The 24,750-nt window shown below is 40.4% G+C and overlaps 1 protein-coding gene across 1 annotated transcript in view; it reads right to left on the reverse strand.

Annotated features, from left to right (window-relative positions):
- Positions 1–906: 906 nt before the first annotated feature.
- LOC104161878 (latent-transforming growth factor beta-binding protein 1-like) overlaps positions 907–24,750 on the reverse strand; it is a gene marked incomplete at its 5' end in the record, with an annotated part of 47,705 nt that continues 23,861 nt past the window's right edge. The window contains 6 exons of the mRNA XM_009700455.1: positions 907–1,956; positions 3,205–3,354; positions 6,948–7,070; positions 17,554–17,724; positions 20,021–20,161; positions 21,487–21,615. Of these exons, the coding sequence (XP_009698757.1) occupies positions 1,787–1,956; positions 3,205–3,354; positions 6,948–7,070; positions 17,554–17,724; positions 20,021–20,161; positions 21,487–21,615 (884 nt within the window). The remainder of the gene's footprint in view (positions 1,957–3,204; positions 3,355–6,947; positions 7,071–17,553; positions 17,725–20,020; positions 20,162–21,486; positions 21,616–24,750) is intronic.

Genomic DNA, 24,750 nt, shown 5'->3' on the forward strand with positions numbered 1-24,750 from the left:
TTTAACATACAATCAGATCTTAAACATACAATATCTTCACTAGTCCTAGTGTCAAATTCCAGCAGACAGAGAGGAGAGGCCCTGGGAAGGACTGATGCTTCTGCACATTAACAGACACATGGGGTTTAATGAGATCTACTGAGTGCGCAGTACTGAAAGGAATACCACTTATGATATTTTTGGTTTAGTGGCTGACCTAAATATTGGAAAAGAAATTTGATTTGGAACCAAAACAAGTATTTCTTTTTTTGGTGAAACGAGAAATAAAAATCTAATTTTTGGACAATTGGACCCAATTTAACTCACTTTTTAAAGTCTCATGTTATCCTTTTCCTTTTAATGCAGGGCAGGTCTAAAAGACACAGCAAAAATGTTACATTTGGAAAATATCAAAAGGACTGGTTTCAGGATTTCCAAAGCAAACTCTTTCACTCTGTAGAAGGTCAAAGTGAAACATCTGTCAGTCTCCTAATCTCTTTCTTTCCTTCCACTGAAAAATAGAGCTGATGGGAAGGTACAGTTCTTCAAGAAAAGGAAATTCTCCCCCTTCTCTTCAGTATTTTCTGAAAACCAGGCCATCATACTGAAGAGCCTTATTTGCAGATTTAGTGGGAAACACGCCTAAACCAGGAAAGAAGAAAAATTCCATGGGAATCAGCTTCCAAGTCAAACAGTTTCTGTAGGTCTGTGTTTGAAATCTTCCCTCTGGAAGTCTAACTTCAGGCATTAACTAATTCAGAGTCTGGTCTTATTAAAACAGCATGGAAAGGAAAAACCAGCCAGACAACTCCCTACAACGATTGCAATGTAAATTAATTCTAGCACTGTAAACACCTGAGGGGTTGATTCTTGTAACAGAGACACCAATAAAAGAAAAAAAAAAAAGCCTACAATTAGTAAATGGCTTTTTTCTAAAAAAAAAGGTGATTTTATTGAGTTTTAATATACAGCTTTAATATGTTAGGGTAATCATACAAGATCTCTCTTGTGTTCAATTTACACATTACAATACAGACGTGAGCTAAAATCTTTTGTTTTAATGTACAAAAGGAATCCAATGTTGTCCACTAGCAGCTTTGAACTTGGCAAGAAAGGTTCTAAAGACTTTAAGTGCAGTAACAACCATACAGAATACAAAATGAATATAAGCACTTTTCGCCAAGGTATATAAACATTTGAAAACAAATGGTGCCTGCTCCACAGGGCAGACAACTAGCAAATTAAAAAAAAAAAAGTCACTGACCTATGTTCCAGAGAAGGAGGAGCATTACCCTGTGTAACAGTTCTTATAAAATGGCCTAAGAGTATCTGTATCATAGAATTTGTACTGATCAGAAAAAAGGTCTGAAAAGAAACAGTAGGCAAGGAACTGAACAATCAAAAAATGACATAGTAATATGAAATATTTCCATCACTATTTAAATGCCAAATTAATCAAGCAATAGTAAAAAAAAAAAAAAAACAAACAAACCAAAAAACCAAAGCTCTTCTGTTTAAAATAACAGCACTGTTTTTGCTTATTTTCAAAGACTTTTTTTTTTTTTTCTTATGAACACACTATATACTTGATTGTTTCTTTCATACAGAGTAATGTGTCCATTTGGTCTGTCACTTCAGTGAAGCTGATATACAATCAGCCCATCATGTCTCACCTTTGACACATTTTAATGCTTTTCTCCCCCCTCAAGTTTGCTACTCCGGTGCCTTCTCTTCTCAAGTTAAATACTTTTCTTCCTTTTCTTTATACAGTGCAGAGTATATGGGCTTAGGATATGGAGATTTTCCTCTACTCCAGTTCACTGTCTAGTTCTGAGTTCAGTGGTGTGCAGTAGTTTGGCTTGTCTGAAGGTACGTACCCTGGGAGACACAAACACTTGTACGAACCTTCCGTGTTAATGCATTTGGCATTCTTGCAGAGAGACATCCTGTTGTTCAGCTCATTGCACTCATTCACATCTGCAAAAAGGGGAGATCAAAAGACACGTACTGAAGTCTGGTGTGTAGGTAAAACTCATCTATTTCCAGCATTGTAAGGAGTAGAACATGCTGTATGAATACACTGAAAACTTTGTTTTCAGTTCAGATCGGGTGGAATTAGGCTGGGTCAAAAGCTGTAACAGATAAGCTGGGATCAGGTGGAAGTTATCATAGGAAATTAATAGTGTACTAAATGGCCTTGAACTTTTAGATTACCAAGTCCAAATTCAGCCTAAGCTGCAAAACAAAAATTTAATAACCACTTACAGGTTTTTATCTCATGACTGAAAAGCGGCTTATAAGAAAGCAGCTCCCAAGTCCTTAATATGATATCTGTATTTTAAAAAATAAAATACTTTAGGAGCTGTTGGTGTTGTCACAAAATAGTTGTGAATAGCAAACTACCTACACTCAATATTGTGCAGCATTGGCCTGAAATACAGAGGAGCTCCATCTTTTCTCGCTAAGGAGGCCAGCTTGCCATAAAGTCCTAAGGATTACACAGCAAGCTTATCATGATACAGCTGGGAGACCTCAGCTGTGGTTTACAAAGCATAATGCTAAGCAAGGTTAGTACAGACCTTAAATTGAAATACCCATGCACGGTCTCTACTAGGCTTCTACACTGAGGAGTATTGTTTTGCTTCATCGTCTCACTGACACTTGCCATTCCCGTGTTTTCTTGCTTTAATTGAAGACACAGTGATTAGATGTCCTGGTTAGCAGTTGTGCAGATTTACTACTTTGAGAGTGAGGGGAATAGTCGAGTCTGTCGACTGCTGAAATCAGTGAGAATCAGGGGCCAAGTGGTTATCTCCATATTTAGGTGATTCAACTGCTCTGAAAATCTGCTCCTAAAATTACTCTTCTACTCTGGATCCAGTTCCATCCTCTCAGCTCACTAAAGTCTTTGAAAAACATTTGTTCCATATATTAGTGTTAAATTATTGAGATAAGTTTAAGCTTCATTACACAAATGTGTGTGTGCGCGCTCATTTCTAGGCTCTTAACTGAGAGCAGCTGTAATGATGAAGATGAACTGAGGAACACCAACATAGTTGTTTCTGTAACAATATTTACTTGCCTTTGCAGTAAATCAAACAAAGTTGGCATCTTTACTACAACTGAGGTGATCATCTCTAACCCCTTTGTTCCAGCCCCTCCTTAGGTCAAGTGGCTGAGTAAACTGACAGACTAACAGAAGAAGTAGTAATCTGCTATCCTCACCAACACAAGTCATTTTGGCCATGTCCAGGTGATAACCATCAAAGCAGTCACAGGTGTAGCCTTCCTGGACTCTTACACATCGGCCATTTTCACATCCGTTCAGAATACCACATTCCTCTGCTTGTAACTCCTCAAAGCTGTTCAGAAAACCTGGGTGGAGAAAGAATTGCAAACAAGTAAGTTACAGAGCTGTTGAATCAGTATACCCAAATGTATAGCGAGAGTCTGAAATTCTCTCAGAAGTTTACTGGAATGTGACTTGACTTTGCAGAAAATAGGTCAGCTTTAGCCGATCTACACCATCTGGAGATTTAAATGCACTAGAAAAATGCTGTGATATGTTTCAAGGTGAAAACTGAATAACTTTGTGAACTCTTAAGTTTTTAATTTGTGTTAAAAATCTGTGACTTTTTTTTTGGTAAAGGAAACTGTGTAATTTGACAGTATTTTTTTTAAAGGATAAATCAGTGTTTTCTAAATAGCACCTTTTATTTGAATTGTTATGTGTATCAACCTTTATGGAAACAAAGGTAAGAAGCGGTAGTGCAGTTTGGGGTAAAAGTTCCTTAAAACACTATTGTAGAAAAATAAGGTGTGTGTAAGGGGGAAGAGATGCATTCTAATTTAACTAGAAGAAAACATATTAAAAAAAAAGAGTCAATCTCAACTGCCTTAAGGAAAGTAAGAAGACATCAGAGACTGCTTTCCTGTTGTGGTTTTGGTTAACAACCCTTTGGCTTGTACTTCAGTGACCGGTGCCAGCACAAATACCTATAATCTACCAGTTGCTCCTTGTCATAATTCTAGATGGTGAGTAGTCAAAGGTAAAGAGTTGTCTTTGTATTCAGTGGTTTGTACAATGCCTTTTGTGCTCCCCATCTTAGGGCTTTTTTGAGTAGGTGTAAGAAAGGATTTATACTTTCAAAATTATTTGACATTTTTACATGTTCAGAGATTCTCTCTAGGACTGAATTAATTGCTCCTGTGAGTCCTGCACAAGTTTTTTCACTAGCTTTCTATTTGTGGAGAAGTGACATAACAGGACTGCAGATGGCAGCCCATCACATCAAAAAGCCTTTTGAGAAAAATTTGAGAACATTTGAAAGTGATAGGTTTACCGGCATAATGAATATATAGCATAGAAATGGAGGGGAAATTGAAGTGGAATAGAGTAGGATACATCTCCCCATCTGCCCCGTAACATATCATTAATATAGTGACTCCACAAGCAAACCACTGGTTTACCTAAAACCTGTTTACTGATTTATATTGTTACAACAGTTGTGACATGTAGATTTGCAAAGCTACCTAGGAGTATGAATGTCTCCCTTTCCTTGTGCTTGTTCTCATGTCTTTTTATATTTACTCTCTCCTGCCTTGGTTCTTGAGGCCCTCTTTTCTCCTGTCCTGCTTTGGCTTTCCTGCTCTGCCCTTTCTGCATCATCCTCCATTTGACTTCTGTCCTGTCCTTTCTGCTCCCCCTCTCTGTGACTACATACATTGTTTCTGTCCTGGATTTTCTCTAGCATGGTGGGATTCTTACTAAGGATCATGCCGGTCAGTTATACGCTGAGTAAATTCTGGAGACGCTGAACACATAATATGACATAAGTACTTGCCAACATACGCCACATCTCAAGAACGTATATAATACATAGGATGTATACAAGTGTATGTTAAGTGGGGAACATTACAGTCTTTTCTACGAACCTAGTAAATCACATCTTGGTGCAATAGTATTGAGGATATTGAGCAGACTGTCATGATGTATAGTAACAATGTAGCAACAAACCTGACCAAGTTTCATTATGTTCTCAAGTCCTTTAATAGGGCTTGCACAGGGCTTATGAGGGTCCTTTAAAGTGAAGACCTTTGCTAATTTAGAAAACAAACAGTGCCGAGAAAGGGAAATGTGCTCCCCCAACACACAGGTATTTTTAAAATAAAGACATAATTTGTTTGACATATAGTACGTATGTACATACATATGTGTGTACATAAGCATATGTACATGCCTATATACTTTTTTTTTCCCTCCCCCTCTTCTCTCGTAAATACAATATGTTGTAATTTTAACTAGCTAAACCCAAAATATTTATCACTCACAGCAAGTTCTGCTTCACAAAATATTGTACTTCAAAACAGCTGGATGGGACCCGGCTTGTAATTCTAATATGCCTGTTTGGTTCTGTAGAAGATGCTTGCGCACAGGTGACAAATACTACACTGAAGTCTGTGGCCCTGCCGCAGGATGGGCAGTACAGTTGTATTCCTCATACAGACCGCAGCAGGTTTGTGACCCTGAAGTCTCTGATGCCCTAGACATGTGGCAACTGTATCTGTAGGGGAATATGCCTCTCGTCAGGACACAGTCATATAGCTGTGTTTTGGGGGTTTCCTACGCATTTGCTTGCCATTGTATCTGATAGGATGGGAGCAAGACACATGAGCTGTTAAGTCTCTGTCCCCAAGAGAGTGGACTCAGCTATGGATTCAAAACTGTCCACAATTTTATCGTATTTATTCACCACTGCTTGTAACTTGTGAAGTGCTTCTTTCCCACTCAGTATTTCATTGATCACAGTATTTTATCGATCACATTGGTTACCCAGCCATCTTTCTGGGCTCTTCATTGTGTTGGTAGTTTTCATCTGTGTGACACTTCAATTAAACATCAACACTCAGTACTGTTTAATTAAAATCATCTGGATATAAAGAAATAAGACATATTACAATTCTGTGTAGAGCTAGAAGGTCATTTAGATGCTAAATAGAAATGAACTCATTAACCTGATTTGTGTAGTTCGTTATAAATGTATGAAGTGCAATGTGTGCGAGAAATGTGTGTCACCCTTCTAATTGGGTGCTGTAATCCTCCTGCCCTGTTTTGACCTATTACTCTTACTTTAAAAATCACTCCTTGTACAGGAGAAGCACTTTGGTAAAGAGCGTAGTGGCGACTTGTAGGCCATATGTATAAAGCACGGGAAGTTACCAGTTCCTTCTGATACCTCCACTTTTCTTCTCTAAAACTGTGATGAAATATACTGGGCTGTACAGGGCGGCTGATTTTAAGGAAGATGCTCAGATCTGTAAGCATTCCTCTCCCACAGGTCTTAGCAGTGAGCTGGGCCAGACCTGTAAAGAACCCTGGTATTCCTCAAGTACCACTGAGATGCTGTATACAATCCCTCACACCCTGCTTGGCACACCATTCCATCTAGCCTGAAGGCTGTATGCATGCATACTCTCTGATCACACTCTGCTGGACATTTTCTGTCGAGCGAGAACGACTTGCACGGTCTCCATTTCCCCCATATAAATTCTGCTGGAAAATCATGGAAAGCTGGCGTAAAGGGATTTTTTTTTTAAAAAAAACTAAATGCACTCCCAAGAAATCTGTCCCATGCTCCCAAGGAAAATTAATTTGTGAGGAGGAAAATTGGCAATCCTTTTTGACCTTTAGCTGTAAATCTGTTGGTAAATACAAATTTAGTACACTTGGCACAAACTATTTCACTATATTAAAAATTGATATTGTCCTCTGAGCCCAACTGGACTCTTATACAACACTGGCTCTTGAACCAGAACACCTGACTGAAAGCTAGTGTCATAGGAATAACTAAAACATAAATAGGCCACATTACTCAGAAGCAAACAGAAGAATGAAGCCAGCTACAGGGAAATAATCCAAGTTACAAGCCTCATTTCAAGTATTTTACATAACAGAGAAACTTGCTTACGGTCTTCAACAAAGTATGGATTAGTTTCTGGAGTGTAGTGCTCCTCGAAGTTAACCAAAGCATCTTGTCCATATGGCCTTCGAGATCCTGGAACCGGAATGTTGCACAGCTGGGCATAATCCTCTGAGGGGGGAAAGAAAATAGGATATAAAACTAATCACACTTGTAACACAGGCTGCATTACATTAGTCCCAGTGAGCTGTGGTTCATATTAGCTGGAAATAAACCTATCTTCCTAGAAACACCATAAATCTGCAATTTCCACAAAGCATTCTCTCTTCAAGAAGAATGTCATTAAAACATTAATGAGCCAAATACAGACTATTAAGTCAGAAGAGGGATAACACCAGGGATAGATTTGAGTCAATAACTGTACAAAAAGTTATGGGTCAGGTTCTTCTGGCCTGCAAGGGAAGCAAGAGCAGAGGGATGCTGTGAATCCCGCTGCCAATGTGTCCCTCTCCAGGGCGCTCCTTGTTCTGGTGGAACAAAGGCTATCGCAGACCACAGCGGCCGTTAGCCGCAGCCACCCCAAAGCAAGCAAACTGGAGCAGGTGGGGCCATATTTCTGGCACTGTCGGCCAACCTGCAGAAATCACAGGATGAAAAATCCTTCTAAAATAGCCCCCACTCATCTGCAGACTGTATCTTCAAACCACAGGCTTACGTATGAGTGCTGTTCAAAGTCTCCTTGGCTGTGAACCTCAAAGAGCAAGGGGAAATGCACAGGAGAAATAGTTACACTCTGATTTTCTGCCTCTCTCCAGTGGCTAGACTACACAAGTTGAAGCAGACCAAAGCAGCTCTTCATTTGGTGTCAGAGTCCATGTCTGAAATGCTGATGCAGAGTTTGATTTTTTAATTTGTTTTATTGTGTCACCTCTCTTTCTATTACCATTTACTAAAATATATACAAGATAATTTATTTGAAAATAGAAACATTGTTAAAATACAGCAATCCAGGTGCTCCTTTACTGTTGCTACAGACTATTTAGCATCTGTTTCTGTGAAGATTGCCTGGTGTTCTGAGAATCGGGCAGAGTAAGTGAGGACGGGAAAGAAAACCACCAAAAGAGAAAGAGAGGAAAAAAAGCCCTAAGCAGATACAAAATCCAAGAATTGCAGATGGTTATGCAGCCAGAAACCTCATGCTGTGTAGAACTGTCCCAGACAGCAAATACTTGGATAAATCCAGACTGCCTCTAGACAGTGCAGAGCACAGCCTCACTTGCTGCCCAGCACTGTAATTTTATTTTCACAGGTAGTATCTCCCCCACCTGGAACAATTTTATTTTGTACTGAGAACAACAAAGTGTTCAGAAAATCTGTTTGAATTCTGTGGTCAACAACTTGGCTCTTTGAGAGCCTAAGACTGTACAGTACAGGCAAAACTTGTCTGTGCACATCCAGAACTGTCACGGGTGCCAGGCCAAGTCTGCAGAATCAACTCCCCGGAGAACTTAGAAATCATTGTAAATCTCACCACCTTCTGCTTCAAGTGCAAAGTGATTTCCTCTGACATGCATCCTTCACAATATATTTATATACAGTAATAATTACATTCAAACAGCCCTCTCCTCTCCCAGATGAAAAAGTACACTGCCCAAGAGAGACATCCCATGGCACGTGAAACAAAGCCAGCATGAGAAAATAAACAGCATATAGCAAATGTTACTTACATCCCTTAATGCACAGCTTTTCCCTGAGATACTATGATAATGAGGATAGTTTATAAGAGGTGTCATAGGACCAGAAACACTCTATTCTTCCTTCCCCACATCTAACCCCAGATAACATCCACGTTTGAGGACAGCCAGGTTGTCATCTCAGACCGACTCCTTCATTGATACGTACACAGAGAAAAGCTGTGCAGGAGCGTAAAAGCACTTTCTCACAGATGCACACAAACGTTCTGGCAAAGGAAATCTGTGCTCGACCGCAAAATACTAATTCGTCTGGCCTGTGCAGAAGAAACCACCACACAAAAACAGTCGGTGAACTGCAAGAGGACAAGGCAAGCAGGTCTGAGGGATCACTATTTCTCCCACATGAATGTGATCTGATGGAAAGGATTGGACAGAACCTGGACATGGGCTTCTCAGATTACTCGGTGCTAATTTTGCACTTAGTGATAGCAGTAGTAGAAACGACGTTTCTCTTCTGAAGGAAGCAGTCGGAACATTTGAAAATCCATAGAGCTGGAGCTCTCATGTACACGAGAGCTGGGTAGTTTGAAGATTGTGCAAGACTGTTTTATATTGCACATTTGCCAATGCAAAGTTGTTTATTATCTAAAGAAGAATAAAGAAATGTTGACAATAGAAGCTTGTTTCCTGCCACACTGGTCCTTTGCCAGTCAAGTTCTGGATGCCTGCATTTTTAGGTCTCATTATAAATAAATTAGTGGCTACGAAATGATGAAGAGCTGTTTTAGGGCATACTATAAACTTGGTGTTTCTTTTAGGGCATACTGTAAACTTGGTATTTGTTACAAGGAGCTGTAACTATATCAAGGTCTTCTACAAGGCTACACATACAACTGTAATAATCTGTTAACCTCTTGAAGTCTATTATGCTTCATTAACCACTTGTTAATACACTCTAATATTTTAATAATTTATACATTATTTGTGTGTACAGCTTTAATAAAAAAGCTCACAGAACATTTAAATAGTCTTAAGTCACTTCAGAATGTACACACCTGTTCTCCTGATATGTAATTTACGTCATTGTTTTGATACATACTGTGATGATTTAGAATTACCTATAATACTCTCTTAATATGTTCTATTTAGTTGTCCAAGTAGCGTAGAGCTTCTCTCTTGTCTTTTGTAATGTGTTGATTCAGTTACTAGGTGCTCAGGTGATAAACCCTAGGAGAGCAACAGCAATCCACCTAAGAAGCCAACAGTAGAAATTCAGGACCAATAACAACGGCAAGTTACCTGTGCCACCTTGCTGAGCTTGTCTTTTTTTTTTTCCAGGGTAGAAAAGAGTGGGCAGAGAGGAGAGTACAAAGACTGAAAGGTATTCGGGGGGCCACATTCTGGAAAGATCATGAGACCCGGTGTTTTGAAATAAGGTAAACTAGAGACGTGGATGCCTGAGAAAAACGAACCCATCAGAGTTCCCCTCTGGAGGACAGAACAAGTTACAGCATGACAGATGCGTATGGACAATTTCTGTTGTTTTAAACTTTTCCCCTTGCTATGCTATGTTCCTACAGTTCAAATGAAAAATAGTGTATTTCGGGTCACTGTGCTGTATGCTGGTCACAGTTTTCCAGGGAAGGGAAACAAACGAACAGAGTGCCGTAGGATTTGTGGGTAAAAGCATGACTGGTGCACAGAAAGTTCCAGCAAGTATACAAATGAGAGAGCAGCATGATATTGCCCTAGGGAGATGACAATAGGGGACTTAGATCAAGAAGGCGGTAAGGGGGCAGAGAGCAAGGGAAAATGTGTAACTACCCCTGAATGACAAAAATTTTTTACTTGTCACAGAAATTAATGTTCACTTTCAAAATAATCTTTCATATAAAGGAAAAAAATAAATATTCATTTTCTGTAATTCACAATCAACGATAAAACCTTTTTCTATATGGTTTTATTTTCTCTGCTCGCTCATGTCCTGGCTGTGATCAGGGACAATACAACTGCAGTTCAAGAGGAAAAAAAGACTTGTGTTTTTAATACAATTTAGTCTACATTGCTCCATGTGTTTTTCTCATAACTTGCAAATGAAGCATTGAGACAGCTCATTGTATAACTTAGGACAGCTATTATAAAAGGAAGCTGATGTATGCTTCCAAAAATGCAAAGGACATTTTTTGAAGTCAGATGTGTGCATATAAACAAGCGTGTTAGGGGGTTACAGCTAGATGCACATGCGTACTGGCACAGATGTTAGCCATAATTGGTGGTGAAAGCTAGGCTGACAGAGACAAGGCAACATAAATTGGATAGGCTGACTGGCTTTTAGGTGCTCGTTAGCACAAGTGCAGCTGTGCAAATGTGCATCTAATTTGCACATACAGTTGTTGTAACTGCGCAAGCCTGCGGAGGCCTTATTTGTATCTGGAGGCCTAAAAATCCTACATTCTCTAGTCAGGAAAATTATTCCGTATTTCATGTATTTAAAGCAAAATATTATATAAAAAAGCTTTTCCTGACATAACCATGAAACAACTGCACCACAGCCAATCCTAGCTTCTGCCCATAACGCAAGCTTTATTTCTGTTCCAGCTCCTCAGAATTGTCACCACCACACACAAAAAAGGAGCCAAAGCTATCAACACCAAGGCAGTTCTTTCAAATCATTTAAGAATGCAACAGTTTCACCATGGAAGAAATCACTGGAGAGAAGGACAAAGCCAAGAAAGCATTTATTACACGTGATATAGGTCCCTTCCCAACCAGAGGTTCTGGACATCAGTCTGAATTGGTTAAGTTTATGCTGTCTTGGGAGATTGCATCATCTGTGAACCAAAGCTGAAGATATTTCTGCTCTACATTTAGATTGTGCTATTTGACAATTTCGATAATTTCGTTGACATCTTCCATGAACAGATGCTGAGGTTTGTAGTGGACAGCATTCACATATATTCTGCAACTCTTGGTGCTAAAGAAAAAGGATTTTTTTAATGAGTTAAGAAGGATATTGATATCTTCACACGGAGATACTTTAAATGAAATCGCTGAGGAAAAGCTCACAGTGGATGTAAAGCTCTTGTTAATATTGCAGTAATTACCAATCTGATTATTTCAAAACCTCTTGGTATTCACCTTTTGTTCCTCAACTTAATGCTGCTCAAATTTCCTAAAACAATCTTCTCTTTCCTACTGCTCAAGGTAGCTTGGTAAAAGTTGTAGTAAAAGTCAGGTTGTTTCTGTCACAACTCTGCAAATGGCTTGCTGACTCCCATGTACACTTGGAATGTGAGGTTTCATGAGAAATACCCTTCCAAGGCTATTCTGCATGTCTCTCCTAAACTTCAGAAAAAGCATTGAAAATCTGCATCAACAGAAACGAAGGCAGCCAAAAATCTGCACAATTAAGGGTAAGACTTTGAATATTCAGGGCCCAAACACTGTAGTATTTTGAGCCCACAAGACAATCCATTTCTCACGAGTCCTTACCAGAAAGGAAGGAGGCACAATGCCATCCTAAATGGAAAGACGAACAGTGGTCTCCAGAAATTAATCCAGTGCCTACCTGCTGATCTTTACTATCTCAGAAGAGGACAGATGGAAACTCATCCTTTACACACACTGGTTTTCCCCATACTTCCAGATCTTCATGAGTGACATTAGCCAGAACTTGAAGGGAACACCGTGTTCTCATAATATAGAAGCTCAGCCCAGAACTAACTCATAACGTTTACAAAGGGTACACAGAGTTCCCTGCAACAAAAATGCAATCCAAACAATCTGTTCTGCCAGAAGGGGTAGAATTAAACAACTACGTGTAGGCACCTGAATTAGTCATCCGGTGTCCCTTTTTAGTCCATGGAAAGACATAACCACTTCTAGGATTCCATCTCATCCTAAACTAGATGTCTAGAACAGGCCAGAGGAATCTAACGCTCAGGGTGCTTATTTCTCTTTCCCGATGGAAAAGGAAACTGGCAGGACCAGCACAGATGTGGGTTTCTGTATATAAAAGAAAAAGTGAAGTTGGCCCAGAGAAATCCTACATTATACAACACCCCAGATGATTTGCATTGCCCACTACCCTCAGTGTTCTAGTCAGGGCTCTGCAAACGCTAAGGTGGAGATAAAGTTCAAGTACAATGTCAGTCTTCAGCAGTTCTTTATGTGACTCCTAGTCCCACAGAACATCTGTAACACCTACTGACTGGAGTTCTACCACTGTCCTTTCTGCAGATCTTCTAAACATAAAGTGGTTCCATAAAAACCCACAAACTACTAGAATTTAAAACTAGAGTAAAAAAGGTATGTGTACTGTTACACAAATAAGCAGGCTGAGAAACTGAATGCTGGTGTCCTTTACAGCTGCCTAAGAATGCGTTCATGACATTACCTTAGTAGTCAGACCACCACCAAGTTCCTGCTTTAGATGTAGTAATGTACCCCCACCCTCAAGAAACAGTTGGTAAAACATCTGTTAAAACTGCAGCGTTCCAGTCCTACCTTACCCCCTGTTCTCTAGAATAAAACTTCTCCAGGCAGCCAGCTACCGAAGGAGAAAGCACCCTCCTTAACAGGCAGGCGTATCTTTCGTTCTGGGGCACATACATCCACCTTCCTAGCACCCACAGACGTTACTGAAGCCAAGGTGGTACTGCACTGCAATACCAAACTCCGAGATGATCATTTTACAAATACAAAGATAGGCAGTCTCCCTAAACTAAATACACCCCAGCACACCACCTTACTCAGTAGTTTCTAGCTGTTACTTCTATCTCCTCCCTTCAAATTTCCTGTACCCTGTAACAATACACCTTGTCTAAAATCCACTCCAGTCCCATAAGGGTCTCACAGGAGCTTCTGGAGGCTCAGCAGGTTGATAATTCAGGTGCTTCATGTTCAGGTTGCCATGAGGTGTACATGGCCTTATTTTAGATTTCAGATTTTTTTCAGTCTTAGCCAGTTGCTCTGTTTTGTGGCATGGATGCTTTGACGCAGCTGCTAAACCCATCGGTGCCTGTCCTGCTGCCAGTTACTAGAGCATGGACTCTGGATGGAGATGGTTGGGTCTTAGGGCACTAACAGTAAATTGACAAAGGAAGCAGAACTTCTGAAGGCACATCATCCAACAGGGTTTTTTTCGGGTGGGTACAATGAAGAAAGGATGTTCTGCTTTTGTTATCCAAACCAAAAGTATCCAATTTTCTAATTTTCCTCAATTGGTCAATTATTACAGATTGCAAATGACAAACCTCAAATAACACAGAGGTTTTTTAAGGATAATTACTAAACATTCTTTGGGCAAGTACAGCCTGACAACACAATGAGCCCCGAGAGAATACTTTTCAGTAATTAACATTTTGGTATTGGATGCAATCTGTGAAAGCCTTTATCTGTAATATGATGATATCATAAGATCATAATGTTGGAACCAATGTAATTGAAAACAATTGGTCTTTGCTTCCTTCGTTTAATGACAAGAAGGCCTGCCCCACAAAATTGTTTGTGCAAGTAAGATGTACTCAATCACATCACTACAGTTCATGTTTGCACTATTTTGATCAGGACTTTGAACTAGTGTTTTGAGTTCGTTCCTTGGTGTCGCGATCAAAATACTTATCAGTCTTACTGTTGTTAAGATGTTGCTCAGTTGCAGTACTTCAATGGGTGCTACTTGTTTTTGTCTCAGGCTCTGAATGTTTAAGTGTCATTTTCAGTGGGGTTTGTTTGATCAAGCACCCGTTAGTAGTTTTTAGAAATCTTAGCAACTATGTAGATTAGGTTTTCATGCTGATGAAAGGATGGATTTCTTTTTCATTTCTAAGGATCAATTCTTATAGAAGTTCTCTGTCTTCCTGCTGGTTTTATGGTGGATGTTATTTAAACAGGACATTTAAATCTTGTCATGAAAAATGGAAGTGCTTTCAAGACAAGCTGGGATACAAAAGTTAGAGGTTATTTTTATTAAACTGTGAATTTGTTTTAGCAGGGACTTGCAAATGTGTAACTTGCGGTGGTAGGCCTGTATTTCCTTCTTTCTAAGCGCAGCATCTTGGTCCTCAAATACAAGGGGAGTATAAACAAGGTAAAAGGAAACCACAGATCAGTGAATGATCCGTTCTATGATCCAACCTATTCATGGTGAAACTCTTCCAGTGATAATGCTTTTCACATCCCCAGGTCTTCTTCAACATGTGTTACAAATCTTCAGAATGCCCCTAACTTGGGAAATAAGCGAACATCTTCAGTAGTAAATCTGGCCAACACAATACACAAGTATTTAAAAATGGAGAAATTCCAGGTTCCTCAGCCAGGACTTGAACCTGTGACCTGCTGGCCCAGAGGTGTGAAAGCACTCTCTCAAGCCAATGATATCACTTTAAGTGCTACGAACTGAAGACATGTCAAATGAATCATTTATTCAGTTCAGTCAGCTTTAAATTTTTCTTGGTAAATGTTCCTGAAAACAGAGAAAGGCTTCCAGGTTTCTGTGTGGGTGCGTGCACATGTGTGCAAGGACAAATGAGCATATATCACCTCCACTAAGAAACGTAAGCTTGTATGTTTGTTCTAACATAATAAAGATTCAATAAGCTTTTATTTTTTAAAACTATCTATGTTCCAATCTATAAAGATGATTTAAAGTATTTGGGATCAAAGCATGCCTCATAGTTTCAGTTAAAGCAGATACTTTTCAATGCATATTAAAATTCACATAAAAATTATGTCTGGAGGGAGAAAGATTTTACGTTCCAACATAATGCTCTTCAGCTTTGACTGAGGGCCATCCAAGTGACACTTAGCATGTTATCCATCAGGAACCTTTGTGTCATCTTTTAAATTAATTTCTCAAGTTTCTTCCTAGAGTGAGTTGGGATCCACACCCCACTGTTGTCACAGAATTGCTGCTCCAGAATCCTGTGGTCCTAATGATCAAAATCCATCTAATTTCAAGCCTAAATATGTTCAGACTGAACTTGTTCCAATTTTTTCCTCATAGCAGCACTGTTGTTTAATCTGAAAGCTTACGGGAATCCTCCACGATTGTGCTGTAGTGGAGAGTCTTACCATTTGCAGCCTTTGTTCTGCATCTGGGTTTGGCTTTTTTCATCTTCCCTTGTAAGATAGGTTCTCCAATCCCTGACCATCTTGGTAGTCCTTCTCTGTTCCTTGTCAGATTTACCCTGTTTTAAATGTAACTAGCTAGAAATCTTCAGAAGCAAGTCTCGTACCTACCTGAACTCTCTCTACCAGGAACAGCTTTCCTTCCTTCGCTCAGGATTGCATGCTCGCATGACACAGATGGGTCACTGTCAGCATGTGATGAACTTTGTACAAAGAAAAACTCCTTTATTCTGCTCTATCTTTCCACCTGAGGAGCTCCAGGTCATAGCAACAATTCTTGCTGTTAGCTATTGCCCTGTATTTTTTTTTGCTATTACATTTAATTCCATGGCAATTGTTATTCTCGCAGGTGTAGTAATTGAATGCCTGGGAATGTCCTCCTATAAGATTTGCTGCAACAAAGACATTTCAGAGATCCCCATATCTTATAAATCAAGCTGCTGTCATGCCCTGTTTTTATTTCTTCAGTCTCTTTCTGTGGTAAGCATCAGCCAGCAGTTACTCCAGCCAACATCATCAAAATCAGGCGCTTTTTTCAGTTGCTGCACTTCCAAACCAAACTCAAACAAGTAAAGATAAGTAAGAACAGGTTCAAGGACCTTGCAAGTAAATTATAGAAACATAAAACCCAAGCAGACACAAACAACCGCACTAATGCTTTGCTGAGCTTCTCTATGTAGTTTTAACTCCAGGGTTCTTGCTACAAGAAAAACATGTACTGCTTTAGCCACTACATTATGGTTAGAGTAACACAGGCCCAAGCAAAAATCCAGGTATGATCAGGATAAAATGCTCTAATAGTGTAGCATGGTATTCCTACATGGAAAACTATATTCCTGAAAGACACATTTGCAGTAAGAAAGCTACATGCAAACTTGGCCTTGGAATAGTTTATATGAGGGAAGAATTTAGGATGGTGCCAGACTGTATATACCAGGGCTGACGTATCTTGGGCGCAGCATGACGTATACCTGTGCTGCTTCCACTGGTCTCTTCTCCGGTCCTCAGAAATGAGTCTCTGTGTTAATGACAACTTTTCTGTTTATATCCATTTAGCTCTTGTGGCACCACAAGAAGCAGCTTCTACCTGAAATATCTTGGAACAACGCCTAATTTCTAAACACGTTAACAAAAGATAGTCTTTTAAAAATATGACTGTCAGTCATATTAAGTTATGTTCCCTGGAAATTCTTCAGTCCTTATTGGTATTCCATTTCCCTTATCTATCTTAAATTGCTTATCTATAAATTTCACAACATCTGAGCATACAGCCATATAATAACAACTCATTTAGTTTAGTGATTCTAAACCATAACTTACCAGATCCTTATCTGGTAAAACACATCTAGCAAACACATCTAATTGCAGCCAGCCTGGCAGAGTATCACACTGAAAAATGCATCTGAATGTATAACACCAGCAACAAAAGTCCAAAGCAGTTACGTAACCTGCTGAGTACCATGCGTGTGCGTGCACATGAACTGCATCTGTGTTTCAACAGATGGTTTTTAACTTGTCACTCATGTTAAGGGACTCTGCTACCCTTAAAATGCCCTCTTGTTTCCACCAGGGTTCTAAATCGCCACTCACTGACAGTTTCACCTGAAGGAAACGGGTCCTGTTAGTGCCAAAAAATAAACGCAGCTACATTTTCAAAATCTAGACTGTAATGATTTCCCCTTAATTAATGAGAAAAATTTCCAATATTTCTTGAAGGGTTAGGGTTTTTTTTTGTTCTTTCTTACGTTATTAGCCCAAGTATAAATGCAGGGGATTAAACTGATTAAGTATTTCAGATTTCGTTCCAAGAACTGACATGTACGTTTCCTTACCTGACTCCTTCATAGGACACAGTGCGCACTGCATGCCCCAGGCTTCACCATATAGGCAACAGCACTCAGTATACGTAGTCTGCTTTCCAACCAGAGGTCGACTACAAACAAAATCATCACTTAGATGCTGCCAGCAAAGATCCTGGTAGACCTCAGTTTCTTCAGTTTGTTCTGATGGAGAAGACAGTATCAGATCATCATCTCAGCACTGTTATTTAAAAAAGATACTGGTATAATGCAGAATTTTCTAAACTTAGGTTAGAAAAATAACCTAGCTTTACAGACTTGGCTGAATACAGATTTAAGCTTAGAAGTCATGACCATTTTTAAGTGCCTGAGGTGGCTCACCCCTTGAATGTTCAGCTTTGCAAAAATCTTAAAAGGTTCTGATTTGGCACTATTAGGCCAATTCAAAAGCACATTGGGTTGGACCCCCAAGAAATAAAACTTCTTAAATCAGTAGTCATTGCTGGATGCTTAACAGTGACTCAGCTCTGCTCTCATGGAAGTTAACAGAGCTTGACAAAAACCAGTGTGAGGACAGAGGTGAATATTTGGGGAACTTCATCCATGGAATGAGCCTTTAGAAGTTATTTTGCTTTTCTTATATTGCCGTCAGTTGTGCCTGAAAGAACTTTTACAGCTAGGGCAGAGCTGAACAAAAATTTTACATGGGCTCAACAGGATACTGGACAAATACTTGGAAGAGAATCCCATTAACGAAACAGACAAACTACATCAGGCTCAGGAAATCCCCTGAGCTGAAAATAGCTGGAGGCTGGGAGAGTGCTGGGGAGGGTGAGGAGAAGTATTGTTTATCTGCTCTTCTGGTCCCTAATCATGCACTTACAGCTATTGTTAGAGACAGAGTACTGCTGTGAACTACTGTCACATTCTTATGAACATTAACAAAACCATGTATTTTTGTCAAAGCTGGAAGATTTCAGAGGCATACCAGTTCTGACAAAGATCTCAGTAGGACCAATTCCTAGTCCTAGCAATCTCTGATCACTGCCGATCGGAGGGAGAGGAACTGTAAACTTAATCTTCCACTTGGAATGTAAAAACCTCAGCACAATTGTTTTGTAAAGACATCTGCAAGGTTTTGATTTGGTTCCAACACAGAGTGAAAAATAAGTGTCACAAACCAAGGTTCTGTTTTGTCTGTGCATAACTATTTACTGCATTTTTACATGATACACTGGTGCCTGAGCGAGTAAAATGGTGAGTTCTGGAAGTGCAAAGGTGATCAGCATTTAGATACCTATTCTACTAAGAACTTGCCAGAACACACAGTGAAGAGCAGCAGTGGGTGTCTGCCACCAACTCCAACTTCTGCTGGCGGCAAAGGAACCAGCCTGCCCCCTCCTCCTCTGCATTAGAGAGGACACTGCCAGTAGTGAGACAAGGTTTGGGTGCTTTGTGCTGGTCATTGCTGTGTCAGCCCCAATGTCGCATGACGGACGACCCTTTGGGCCCTTGCATTCTCTTCACATCCTAGATGAACCCAAAGGACAATACCGCTCTTGGTTTGTTTAACTGAAGACTGAACAACAGAAATGCTGTGGTTCCTTCACAGTTTCAGGCAAGATGATGATCACATTACTCCTCAAAAGTATCAGTCTTACAATTTGGAGTGACTAAAGCAGGCATTCAGTCTGTATTCCCATTTCCTTTCACAGAAGCATCTTAGGAAAATTCATTGCAAGTTGCAGGGACCAGAGGTCTGGATTTGTGGCTATACAGTGCCAATATTAATCAAACCCATTGCAACATTTCTTTCAAAGATGTGTGTGGCATAGACAAAGCTGTGCAGACTGCATAATGCTCTGGATTTCTGAGACGTTTCCAAGAATCTCATATCATCTAACATTTTTTCTGAAATCAGCGTCTACTGAAAATAGAAGAACATGCAAAAACCTTACTCTAAGAGTGACGCTGCAGCCCACAGCTTGAAAATGCCAGCTCGACGTACCCTCAGTATTAATCAATTGAAAGCACAGACACAACTTCAGCTATTTCCTCCTATATCCTGTTATTCCTGTTTTTACTCCTTGCTGTGTTAGAAGCAGTCACTCACTCCAAACTGAATCTCCAGAGTTAGCCCACAGCCAAACCCCAGCCTTAGTGAGACAGCAAGCAGGCTGTGTGTCATTACCTACAAGGCTGGACAAGGCAGACGTGGAGCTGGTGAATCAGAGGGCTGAAGACTCCCCAGCCCAAGCCTAATCTCATTAATACTTCCAGCAATCTCCTGTCTGCACTGGCAGAGTGGAGCCCTGTGGAGTCCTACATCACGATGCCTTCTGGATCAACAGATGATGGTCCAAGCATTGCCTTCCAAAATCCTCCAAAAGAGCAGGCTCATCCAAGCATGACCCAGTCTAAGCTTACTGGGGGCTGCAGCCATGTCAGCACCACCTCGTAGAGGTGTACTCACTTCAGTAATATGTATAATGGATCATACCACTTGAATCTGCTGGTCTGATGCATCGCTTTTCTGTTGCGTCCAGAACCATTGGGTGTGTACAGAAACAGTTGTAAGATCCTTCTGTGTTAATGCACTGGCCATCAATACAGCTGTTTGGGTCCTGACATTCATCCGTGTCTTTAAAATGGAAGGAAACGTATCAAGGAGAGCCAGCACAAAGCAGTCGCATTGTGTTAATCCATGTTTATATTTTCCTATATTAGGAGCAGATTTCCCTGCATGCCGTCTTGTTAATTACCACAAATACCAATTGCTGCCAGGAAAATCCTGCCTGTGCCCATGGAGAAGGACAGACGGATCAGCAGGATGCTGACCTCTAATCCTCAAGTACTGGGGAGCATCTGGATGAGGAGGCTTGCTGGTGGGGTTGGAGTGCCAGGCAGAGTCTGCATCCAGGACAGCTGCAGCTCCTTCCCACCTTCCTATCCCTTTCAGACAGTACTAGCAGGCATTAGAGGTGGGCATACGCTCTGAGATTCTTCATGAGCCGATCAGGAGAAGGGATCCCCTTACCTAGCCACAGTAGTTCTATTCCTTAGTTTGTCTTGGAGAGGAAAAGCAGAAATTTAGCTCAAAGGGAAGAGCAGGCCATTTTACTTCAAATAAATTACATTAAATCAGCAAAAACCCCACCCTCTATAAAGAACAATCATAGAATCCCAAGGTGAAAGGCGCTCTCATTGCGGTTGCAAAAATTACTTCCTTTCATTATGCTATTCTGCACATTATACATGGTTTTCTGCTTACAAAGCAGAAGCCAGGGTCACAGTTGTGAGTAATTTTCAGTTGAAAACCAGAACCAAAGGAGTACAAGGTTGTGCAGACTAAAATGGGCTTATCAACGACCTGAACTGTAATTTCACATTGCATATTAACTCCTTGTGGAAAGTATCTGTCCTTGAAAAAAAAAAAATCTGCGTTAATTTGACTTGTTATAGTAAAACCAGCACACTCACCAAATGAAAGGTGAGCTTCCCCATACAGGCTTTCACTGCTCACCCCGTACGCAGAGAACAGGAGGCTAAATTTGCACCTCAGCAGAGCGAAGCAGCAGTGTGCATACAAGGAGGGAGCCACCTCCGATCACTTTGTGCTGCCTGCATAAAAGCCGGTACCAGCTCTAGACTATGCCCTCAAAGGAGCACAAGGGGCTGTTTTGGAGATGCAAACTCCTGGGAGCAATTTGGTGAAAAAGGAAGCAAATAAAGCAAACCCTGCTCTACATGCCATCGCCATGTCAGCCAGACTTGCTGCCCAGCCAAGCAGAAGGGAAGGGAAATGACCCAATGCCTCTTAAAAAGCTGCTACAGGAGTTCGGCGGCCCAGCGTTCCTCCCCTTGCTGGGAATACCGCAGTTCTGATGGGAATCTTGCCGTACGAGTCTGCTTGTTTTGCCCATCTGCATACCATTATAGTGACAAGACCACTTTAAATAAACTTACCAAAGCACTGGAGCTTAACAGGGTCATAGTATGTGCCTTGTTTGCAGTAGCACTCGTAACCTGGCTGCGTATTCAAACAGAAGCCATTTTTACAGATTTCTTGTCCAAAAAGTTGGCATTCATCAGCATCTGGGGAGAAAACATTAAAGGCTGTGTTACCATAATTATGAGGCCACGCAGAGGAGCAAGATGGAATAAAGCCTATAACACTTCTCTGTTCAAGCAAACTTCACTTTAAACAGAGGGCCCCAGGAACACAGATATCCACAGGAAAAAAAAAAAAAAAAAAAAAACCAAAAAAAAACCTGGCATGGAAGAGGCTACGGTGTACTCGTAGCCAGAATGGGAAAGGGAAAACTGGTGGACCATGACTTTCCCTTTCCCGTGTCAGAATCAGTCCCCTGGCACACAGAGACTGGAAGAATCTGCAGCTCCCCTTTCTTTCCTTTGGCATCCCATTGCTCTTAGCGCCAGGCAAAACAGATGAAGAACATGGCCTGTATTTTCCAGTAAAATTTCCTTTACCCAAGGGATTCCCACCATGGATCTAATTTAATTACACTGTCTTAATTACAAAACTAACTAAGCGGTTGTGCTTATGCATAAACTTTGTGACTGGTCTCCTCTCTCCAGAGTTTGGTGACTCTGCTGTGCGTGGCAGGGAATCTTCATATCCACACTGCTTATGACTCTGTTTCTCAAAGCTATACGCACAGCTTCCGTGGAGACTTCCCACCACGTAGAAGCAATTGTGTCTGTTGCTAAATATAAGGCTGCAACAACTATAGACCTAGTGACAGCTGACAAAGGGAATCTGCCACACTTTCAAATGAGGCTAAATGTTTTCAGGCAGGTTTCACGGAAAATATATGCCAGCTTATATATAGCTTTTCACAGTTGTACACATTTTTTTCCACTCTTGTATTTATGTATTTGTTACTGTTGGAATTCCATTCACTTTCCTTTTTCCAACCTACTTTTCATTTGCTGGACATACCTAGAATAGTCTGTTAAAGCTAGGCTGGTATTAAAAATGGCAATAAAAAGCACAATGTAAAGTAGGTGATTCTCCTTTCAATACCACTTGTCTTAATCCACTGTCTTCTATAGACTTACTCCCCATTTATTCTGGGGCAACACAGATTTTAGCCCAAAGCTGTCATTTCCAGCTGTACAGCAGTTTTAAAGGTGAATTATTCAAAAGCTTGCTTTTTTCCAGAAGAGATGAAAGTGCTATAAAACTATTTATTTTTACAGCCACTCTTCCAGCCACTAAGTGGCTTCAAGCATTAAATATTTTAAGTTTGACTGTTTAGCAACAAGAACAATGCAAAGGCTAGTAAGAAATATTGTGTGCACGTCTGTCTTTTTCCTGTGGAACATGGATTTGTGTCTGGGGAAAAATGGGAAAGCCTGGGAGCAGAGCTAGCCAAGTATATTCACTTCTGACAGATAATTCTAATAAAGAAAATAGGAGTTGCTCCTACAAACAGAACCTTGTGGACAAAAGCAACAGGAACATATGAGTTAGTGTAACACAGAAAGATCACATTACTAAAAGTACTTATCCATTTATTGTTTGTCCTTTGTGCCATTCCTAAGGTTGTTACAAAATAAACTTCCTGAAAACAGAAAAAGACTTCTTATGGCAAGGATTTGTGGCAGATATTTCCAGATGAATTATTTCCACACTTCAATATTCATGGTAGCTAGAGATATTATCAACCCTGAGGCAGCACAACAAAAACAATGCAGATTTTCTCTGAGACACGTTTGGACATACTGTACACGCAGCACGTCCCAAGTCTACATTGCAAAGATATACAGAAACCTTAGATCTGCAAAGATAAACACCACACTTCAACAATCCCTGAACAAAAATACTCTCAGAGAGTATTAGGTCCTTCCAGATGAGCTCTGTGAGTGTGTTCTGACTTGTCTAGATGTAAATTGTCCATCTGTCCAACACGGGTCCCTACCACCATCAGTCTCAGGTCTGGATTCATCCGATAGCACTTTGTTCTTTACTCCTAGTTGGTGGACGGAGCAACACATCCAGAGAGTGGAGGTCTTAGAATCATGGAATCATTATGGTTGGAAGAGACCTCAAAGATCATCAAGTCCAACCTTCTACTCAATGCCACCATGCCCACTAAACCATGTCTCGAAGTGCCACATCTAAACATTTTTTGAACACCTCCAGGGATGATGACTCCACCACCTCCCTGGGGAACCCGTTCCAACGCTTAACGACTCTTAGGTGAAGAAGTTCGTTCTAATGTCCAGCCTGAACCTCCCCTGGCACAACTTGAGACTGTTTCCTCTTGTCCTATCACTAGTTACCGGGGAGAAGAGACCGACCCCCGCCTCACTACACCTTCCTTTCAGGTCGTTGTAGAGGGCGATCAGGTCTCCCCTCAGCCTCCTTTTCTCCAGGCTGAACCACCCCAGCTCCCTCATGTCTTGCGTGAGTTACCCCATTTAAATGCCCACATTAGTTTGAATCAATCTGGGTATTAGGGCCTTAGAACCTTTAGTATCTTTTCCATGCCCCACGCACTTTACAGGTGCAAACAAACACCTGCTGAGGATAACACAAAAAACCATTACTAGGACAGAGAACTGAACTCATGGTCTACTCACTAACTTGACAGGAAAACTGACCTGGTAGCATCCTACTCGGTGAGGAAGGATAGTTCAAAAAAGTACACATAACAATAGTTAGGAAAAAAACCCAAAAATCTTTCACGTCCCACCAATTTTTGTCATGTCTCAGAATTAGGTCTGACAGATTAGCAATTTAACTAGAAGCAACTCTGACAAATGCTTGTCTATCAACCATGTGATACGATGCCTCTATTAAGGTCTTTAAAAAATAGTAAATTTTACTGCATTTTTATGTGATATGAACACACAGTACTTTCTACATTTAGTTCCAGCAATTCCAATAGGAACAAATACATAAAGTGTGTGCTTTTCTAAAGATCCTGTAGCTGCTATGTAACCCAAAGATAATACGTTGACTTCATTTTAGCTAACACAAATACAGTGTGTTTATGCCAAGGAAAATTTATCTCACAAATTATTAATATTGATGGCTACTTCTCAAACTTGAAAAAGAATTTCGCTGATCTCACTCTTCCTTCTTTGTGATGCCAACTCTCTCCTGCCCACACCCACCAACTCCTTCTGTCACTCATATTTCTCTACAGTCTTTTGTTCAGTAATTATTTCATGAAGTTCTGTAATGAAAATATCAATGCT

This window comes from Cariama cristata, unplaced genomic scaffold (genome assembly GCF_000690535.1).
Source record: "Cariama cristata isolate BGI_N322 unplaced genomic scaffold, ASM69053v1 scaffold3280, whole genome shotgun sequence".
Classification (NCBI taxonomy): domain Eukaryota; kingdom Metazoa; phylum Chordata; class Aves; order Cariamiformes; family Cariamidae; genus Cariama; species Cariama cristata.